This window comes from Channa argus, chromosome 14, assembly GCF_033026475.1.
Source record: "Channa argus isolate prfri chromosome 14, Channa argus male v1.0, whole genome shotgun sequence".
NCBI lineage: Eukaryota > Metazoa > Chordata > Actinopteri > Anabantiformes > Channidae > Channa > Channa argus.
The window spans coordinates 9,975,724-9,984,312 of NC_090210.1; the positions used below are offsets into that span (position 1 = coordinate 9,975,724).

The 8,589-nt window shown below is 41.1% G+C and overlaps 1 protein-coding gene across 1 annotated transcript; it reads right to left on the reverse strand.

The window, feature by feature from the left end:
- Positions 1 to 341: 341 nt before the first annotated feature.
- Positions 342 to 8,532, reverse strand: LOC137140772 (myocilin-like). The gene is given in 4 exon segments (XM_067529383.1): positions 342 to 2,441; positions 2,585 to 2,689; positions 3,094 to 3,860; positions 4,048 to 8,532. Coding segments are annotated over 3 exon segments (1,392 nt in total). The 5' UTR covers positions 3,578 to 3,860; positions 4,048 to 8,532; the 3' UTR covers positions 342 to 1,638.
- Between the last annotated feature and the right edge of the window lie 57 nt (positions 8,533 to 8,589).

Consider the following 8,589-nt stretch of genomic DNA (forward strand, 5'->3'; position numbering starts at 1 on the left):
TGCAACAAAGGCCCAGGACTGTTGAGCAGCTAGAATTCTGCATCAGACTAAAATGGGACAACATTCCTCTCCTAAATTCCATCAACTGGTTTCCTTAGTTCCAAGATGTTTACACACATTTTGGGATGCTACACTGGTAAACATCACCCTGTTTCAACTTTATTTGTGATCTGTTGCTGCCACCAAATTCAAAATGAGTCAATATTTTCCATAAAATGGTAAAATGCCTCGGTTTCAACATCTGATATGCTCTTTATGTTCTATTGTGAATAGAATATATGTTGATAAGATTGCAAATCATTGCATTTATCACAATTTTGCACAAATCATCGCACAATCATTGGTTTTTATTTATGTTTTACACATTGTCCCAGCTTGTTTTTAATTTGGGGTTGTACTACAGTATGCTTTAAAAAACATTTTTTTTAAATTATACTTATTTTTTGAGTTTTTATTTTTGTTGATTGAAATGGATTGTAGTACAGGTATATTCCAATGAGATGCACATGCAGCTAGTCTGGTATTGATGGTATTGATGAATGGATCTAATATCAAACAACTAAAACCAAGATGGATTTAATTAGACATAAGATTTTGATATAAAATGTAATTTCAATTTAACAAGCAGTAGGTGTACCACCTGAAGATATACTTTAGAACTGCTGTATAAAAATGAGACCGGTATACTGTATGTGGTGGCACAGGGTTTTTCATAAGGGTTATGTAGTTTTGTACAGCGCTTTAACACCATACAGTGGGTTCCCTCTATTTATGTAAATGCTGTTGGGGGGAGTCAACTCACACTCACCCAAGTTTCCTAAAAGACATTTTGCTATAATTCTTCCTATCTCCTCTTACATTGTCTATAATCTGTGTTGCCACTACCCCTTTTTAACATACATTTACATTTCCAAATTACACAAAGTAGTTATCAGTCAGTTTATGTGGATTTTGCTTTAAGTTGTTTAAGAGGCCAGAGAGAACTCAAGACCTTTATTTTGCCAGCATATAAATGTATTAGAACTTTGTGCTTTTTAATAAATCTTGAAGATGTGCAGATGCAGCCAGTTCTCTATAGAGGGCAGTGTCAAATAACAAAATAACTGGAAATGCCAACTTGTGGCATGCACATCTGAATCAAGTTAGTTCAAGTCTTTTTCACCAACACAAAGTGTCAGATCAGAACGCAGACTGACTGTGGCTCTATTCTGAGGTTTTGGCTGTCATTGTTGCTAACAGACAAGTTCTTTGAATCTAATCCATCTTGTCTGATGTGGAACATATGAAGTGTGGATGTGTGTATAAATGTTTATTTATTTTTGGTAACTTATCAAACTTTAGCATGGTATCCTTCCATAAAGTTTGCTTTTGCAGACTATCCATACTATTCAGGACAACAGAACATTTCACAATTTTAAACAGTTGTAGTTTGTAAGAATAACTAAACATGAATCTCCTTTATGAATAAGTCTGTGCTTTTATACACTGTACATTGTATTAACAACAATACAAAAGGTGGATTTTAATGATGCTGCAGGGTATAGATAACCAAGCTTTGCAATAAGCTCTGTGTAGTGTAAATGATGTGCTCTTGCATCAGCTGATTGTATTAACCTGCAGTCATTCTCTTTGTCGTCTTCAGCTACTGTCATCACTCATCCTGCCCAGTCTGACGTCATAGGTGACCATATGGAAGTTGTCCCAAGCAAACAGCTTCCTCTGTGCATGGTTATAGTCCAACATGCAGTTGTAGCGGTACTTGTTCTTGAAGGGTATTGAGACAGCCCCCCCTGTACCAGTGGCCGTATCATACATGTAGTTGATGGTGGTGTGGGGTGCAGCGTAGCTGGCCAGTGTGTACAGGTGTCCACACAACATGAAAGCATTGGCTACTGTTTTCTTCCTGATGTTGGTCTCCCAGCTCTTCTTCACTTCCAGGGTCTCAGGGTCCAGCTGGGAAATCACAAGTGCACCCTTTGCCTTGTTTGTGCTGTATATAGCCCACAGGCCTTGTTGATCTACTGCCAGGTCAATATCAGTGTAACCACCCCAGGAGTAAGGGTGTTGACCATGGTAGCTAGCTTGAGGCAGTTCAACACGTGAAACCAGGCTCTCAGAGGTCACATTGTAGCGAATAAGGGTACGACTGTGTTTGCGCTGGTAATAGAGGGAACCACGGTACATGGTTGCTCCTGTGCTCTCCTAAGGCTCTGGAAGGACCAGGACTTTCATAGGGAAGCCTCGGGAGAATTGATCTATGTCTTCATATGCAAAGAGCTGACGGACATCTTTGCCCACAGCATCAATTCGCCACACTGTCTTGTTGGTGTAATAAGTGCCCTGAGGCTCAGGATCCTGCAGCCACACTCCATATTTACCTGTGATACTATCAGCCTTCCTGTGCAACACAGGGTCTCCCACTGACAACAGCTTTCCACAACCTAAAGAGAAAAAAGAGAGATAAAATAGTTTTTTGAGTATAATGAAATTATGTTGTTTTTAAAGACATTAATTTCCTTGAACATCCTACCACTTGGCTGATATGAGCAGCCTCAGCAGCACCAATAAATCCTTTTTTTTTTACCTGTGAGGTTGTGATTTCCTTCAAAAATAAGGTGGGGTGCTGGAACCTCTGTCACCTCAGCCTTCATCTCTTGGTATGCGCCATTCCCAGAACTATATGGAGGGTCTGGAAAAGATAGAGCGAACTGTAAATGTGTGTAACAAAGCATAACATAACGCAGAAATACAGACAAGGAAGCAGTACTCATTGGAAGATGTCAGAAAACATTGTTTTATTCAATCTGACCTAAGCTACAGATGAACTGGCCTGTGCTGCAAATTTCTCTCCTCTCACCGACCTGGGACAGTTAACTGCAACCTGACCTGTTGGCCTGGAGACTTTTTGTAGCCAAATTTAACTACAACGAAAGTGTTCAGGCAGTGACAAATCTGTTTATTTTCATGTTAGTCATCAGAGAATTTGATGAGTCCATATTTTAATTTGTTAAAAGGATTTTCTTTTATCGAAACTTACATGCAATGTAAGACACTAACTGTGTGGGTTTACCTATAACTTACTGATGTACATACCACTGGCAGGTTTGATTTCATGTTGTGTTCCTCCTGAGGTGTGTGTGTGCAGACAGGGTGTCTGCCTGAGGCTCTCTGCTTCCTTGTTCAGCTCAGCCAGCCTTCCCTGCAGCTCCTGGATCTGCCTGTCCAGATGCTCCTTATCCTGCTGCAGTTGGTTTCTTTCCCTTGTAACCTGGGCATAAGCTTCCTGGAGACCCTCTTCATGGTTAGCCCCAACCCCAGTCCCTGCACCTCTGTCAGCTCCCGTTATGAGCTGGGTGACCAGAGCCTCCAGCAGTGCAAGTCGGGACAATACTCCATCCATCTCTGGTTTAATGCTGCTTCCAGAACAACTAGATTCTTCTGGACTGGCCACACTGAAGATGTAGTGGCAACGTCCAGCAGGGTCATTGGAGCGGTGGAGGGAAGCTTGATCTGGGGCCTGGCTTTGGCTGGACAGAATTAAGCAAGACAGATATACTAGAGACACTTGGAGCCACATTATGGATTGGACAGTAAGTCAATGAACTTGTAGTTTTGCAGAGATGCAGTTGTTTATTTTTCCTCTTCTTTTCTTCAAAGATGGGCCCTCTTTTCTTTTCCCACCTAGTTATCCCTGGTCAGTGCAGGTCAGTGTCTGAATTCCAGCAATGCTCAGAGTAGGATATTTATACAGTTCACTGTCAGGGAGTGGGAGGAGACAGGGACTGTGACAGGGAATGAAAAAGCCAGGGGTGTGGGGTGTGGGTGAAGGTCCACGTGTGAGATGTGCTGAAAGGGACAGACTGTGAAAATAATGCATTATCAATGTAAAATACACTATTCAATGGTTTTTTTTCCTGCAGAAAATCGTGTGTCTCGAGAATTAATATGTATCTGCAGATTATCTGGCTGCTAACGGCAGTGCTGTTTAATGCCTTCGTAATTGACCTTTTTACTAATAAAGCTTGGTGTGTTTAACTTTAAACTTACTTAACCTTCATGATGATGAAAGTTTTCCTTCAGTGTCTTTTTCGATTGTTTCCCTTCTTTATCAGGGTGCTGAGATTGTCTTCCATCACTCTTACAAAATCTTTAAATACCATTAGCAGTGAAAAAAACACAACACATCTGTGTTTGGTTCCACATGATCAGTCTGTTGCCTAGACTGATCTTGGGCCTTTGCTCTGGAAAGTCACCTGTATTCCACTATGTCTTTACAACTGAGTTGTCTTTTTCTTATGTAACATTACGACTTCTGTAAAAGTGAGCCCAGCTCTTCTGCCAGCCCCTTGGAGCTGAACAGAAGATTAAAATGTGCACGCAAACCTTTAAGGCAATTTCATTATATGCTAAAGCAGCCCCTAACATGTGTGTATAAAATGCTCAATATACCTGTCTTGAGCTAAAAATACCCTTTTTATTGATCATGTTCCATAACTTGGCAGCAGTCGCTCCTTCCTTAGCTTTAACGTATTAAGGCTACATGTCCTAGCACGTAAGATTCATTTCTTAACTTTTGTTTTTGCTTTAAATATTCTGCATCCACTTGTTCCAAGTCTTCATTCAAGCAATATAATGTTTGCTCTTAGTAAAATATTGCAAACCCCTCCATTTCATGCTGTTTTATTGCTACATCATTCCATGGAATGGAAATGCTCTAAATGCCTTCAGTGCATAATTTTATTTAGAGACAAATAATAGTCTTTGAAAACTTTGGGATATTCCTTTCAAATTGAAAAATATAATACATGTCTAATACATGTTTGTCTTTTTTGTCTCTCAACCTCATTATTTTTCTGATAGCAGATATTGTTATTTTGGCAGCTGTTTGAAAAACCTTTTCAAAATTACAATCCCAAGAATTATTGACAGGCTATGCTTTTCACTGTCCAAAGGAAACATTTTACTGCCGCAGTAAAATTATTTGATCATGAATTACATAATATTATGCAACAGGAAAGAGAGGGGAGGGCTGTAGGGGTATTTGGAATCACAGAAGAAACACAAAGCAGATGAGAGACACAGTGTAACTGCTGACAGACACATGCAAAATGAAATCATTAACGTTTGAGTAGTTTACACCGTAGCCACTACAACTGAAATTATTGCTTTGAGTCATTAAGAGATTGACATTAAGAATTTTCCAGTGGTGATGAAAAGCAAATTGAGTAACACCCACACAGAACAATCGGTGGCTCGCCAGTGTTGCATTTACAGGTGTGAAGTGTTGCATAACATGCATTTACACTACATGGGTGCCAGTCTGACTTGTTGACGTACAATATAATGAAGACATGAAGCAATGGCAGCACTTAACACCTTAAACACAGCCTCCCACCTCAATGCATAGGTGACATTTTAACAACAAGTCTTAGTCCTCAGTCTGAAAATACAGAGCTTGACCCAGAATTGTTTTCCCTGAATGTCTGTCTGTCTTCAGTTTTATGAGATACAGTGAGACAGCATTGACACCTCACATGGTTTACCGCAGATCAAATGAGTCATTGTGTTTGATTCACAGGGAGTGGTTGATACAGTAAGAGGGAAATTATCATTTATTGTTAGTTCAATAGTTTAAATGGGCCCACAGGGGCTGATTGTGGTGTGTTTTCAAAAGAAGTTTTTAAAATGGCCTCCCTTAGGACTGCAAAGTCATATTCACAGTGAATCACAATACGACACACCTTAGCGGCACAGTAGGTGTCGTTTGGTCTTTGATGGCACATTTATTAGCAGTTGCCAATAATGATGTGCATGCCTTTGAATTGTGTGAGGAAACAGGAGAACGTAGAGAAAACAGAGGCAGGCACTGACAGAACATGTAAACTCCACACAGATAGAACAGCCAGCTGGCAGGTTCTATCTAGGACTTTTTAGCTGTGAGGCACAACCATGCTGCCCATATTCAAAATATTATCTTTTATGTCCACCTAAGAGCCCTTACACTTTATATCTTGTTGATTGGCTATAATTCATGGGTGACTCTGACTTGTGATAATACTTTGACTAAATGCAGTGTAAAAATAGTGGAATTCCTGCTTATAAAAATTCCAGTAACGTCTCCACACATCAGCCTGCAGGCACATTGTTTTTATAAGTATGGGTTAGGGGATTCCAGTGGCTCTAATACCTACATTCAACAGTTGCAGTAAGTTCCTCCTTTCTTGCCATAAACTGCCTTCTTTTGCTGTGTGTGTTGAGCAATTGTCTGACTCTATGTTATGTAATGGGGCCACTGTTTTTGAACCACTAATGACAGTTTAACAACGGGGTCCTTTGACTGTGGCTCACAATTTTAAAAATATGCCATCAGACATGTTTGAAATAGGAAAGAAAGATGTGAAGCTATTCATTTCAATATTTTCCTCAAATACTGTTGTCATGAATAACTTGAAACCTTGCACAACTCAAACAACAGTATATTTTCATCTTCAGCTCATACAGTGTTACTTAGATCATCTCAGTGGCCTTGTAATATTGTTTGAGATAGTGAGAAAGGCCAAGGTCAACTGATTTCTTTCTCTGGAAACAGATTTAAAGCAAAAATGCTGTACAACACTCAGAGCTATGGCTGCAGTACTGCTTGTAAGTTCTTGTCGGGCTCTGCAGAGACAATCGTACTTGCAACAGTGGCTTGTGTTGTGGTGCTCCTCAAACTAGACACAGTAAATTCATTTTGTGAGCTCAGATATGCACACAGCACCGTTCTGTCCAAACACTGTGCTGCAATGATGCATGGGTATTAGATGATTCATGGTGATGATGACTACTCTCACTGGCCTCACTTTGACCTGCAGCCAATAATCTGTTCTCCACCAGCTCTCAACCATCTGTCCTTTATTCAAAATCCACATACAATAAAATACCCCACTTACACACACACACACAGGGAAATGCAGCCTAAGCAGTAAGGGACTGGTTACACTGCATTAATATGATAGTTAATACAATACAATGCAGAAAATACAAACATCATCTATTACTGTGTGGCTCCTTCTGGAGATGTTCTTAAAACATTTAGCACCCTGGAACACATCCCAGAGGCAAGTCCATCACAAAAGTATAATTCCTGAAGGAACCTAAGAACTTTGTCCAGCTCTGATGCTCCTGAATTGGACTTGTGTTCATGTAATTGGATACTCCTGCTCACATTTTCACTCCCTGTCAGATGTGTGAGGTCACACAGGCTGAGCCTGTGGCTCCAGCCGATTCCAGGAACAACATCTGAGATCTCTTTCCAGAAGTGTGCAGTCCTACTAACAGCTAAGATATTGCACAGGACCCTCAGGCTCTCAGGACCTGAACTGAACACAGCTCCCAGTGTTCCTATTACCATGGGTTCCATTTGTCCCAAAGGCTTTCAGAGGCTTTCAGAGCAAAGGTCAAAGGAACTGTGGAGCTGGAGACTAGATAGACTGGTCACGGTTGAGCTGGATGGAATAAAGGACAGAGATATACTCAATAACAACCTGTTCCACTGCGGTTAGGACCTCAGACTGGGCTGAAAGTTCTTCTAACAAGACAATGATGCTAAGCACACAGCCAAGACAACACAGGAGTTGTTTAGGGGCAACTCTGTGAACGTCCTAGAGTGGTCCAGCCAGAGCCCAGACCTGAACCCTATTGAATATTGGAGACACCTGAAAATGACTGTGCACTAACCTGATTGAGCTTGAGAGAATTTGCAAAGAGGAATGACAGAAAATCACCCAGTCCAGGTGAGCAAAGCTTGTTGTGTCATACACCAAAAAATGTTAATTGCTGTCAAAGGGGCTTTAAGTACAAAGCAAAATGTCTGAATGGTAAAAAACGTATCAGGGTTCTGCTGCCACCTACTGATATTTGAGTTCACTGCAACGTGTTGGTGTCAACAGACCCATCTTTGGAGGCCTGCCCATAATGAAAACGGTAAATAGCGACTAAATCGATAAGATTTTACTGTCATTGGCTGATAAAGTCAGCAGCTATGCCTGTATATTCGCGATGCGTCTTGGGGCCATCAGATTTCTTATCCAGGATCTGGGCAAAGGCCATAAAAGCAGATTATATATTTCTCTATCATCCTATGATCTCAGATATAAGTTGAGGAGATACGCGTGTTAATAAATTGCACACATGTTGCCTTGGAAGAGGTCAACACAGAAAAGTCTTTTTCGCATGACCACTTCTACTAGCCTCGCCCTACTGTGACAATCTGGAACCAAGCACTTTTGCGTTCAGTTTAAACCCTTTCAGGCTATTCAGACATCAAAAAGGATGCAGCTCGTCAACGCAATGAATGTGCACAGAGCAAAGCATCATATAATGACTGCTTTAGTGTGCAGTGGCCTATATGACACGGCAGAGTATGAAATTTGCTACAACTGCGTCCTACTGCAGGGATCTAAAGGATAACACATCCACCTCTCCTATTGCCGCGATGCACTGCCGTGCCGCATGACTCACGATCACAGATATGGCACCGAAGTAAACAGGAGGCGGGCTCAGGTAAGCCTAACCTGTACCTGTCCAGCCAATGGGGCGCCGCGTTTC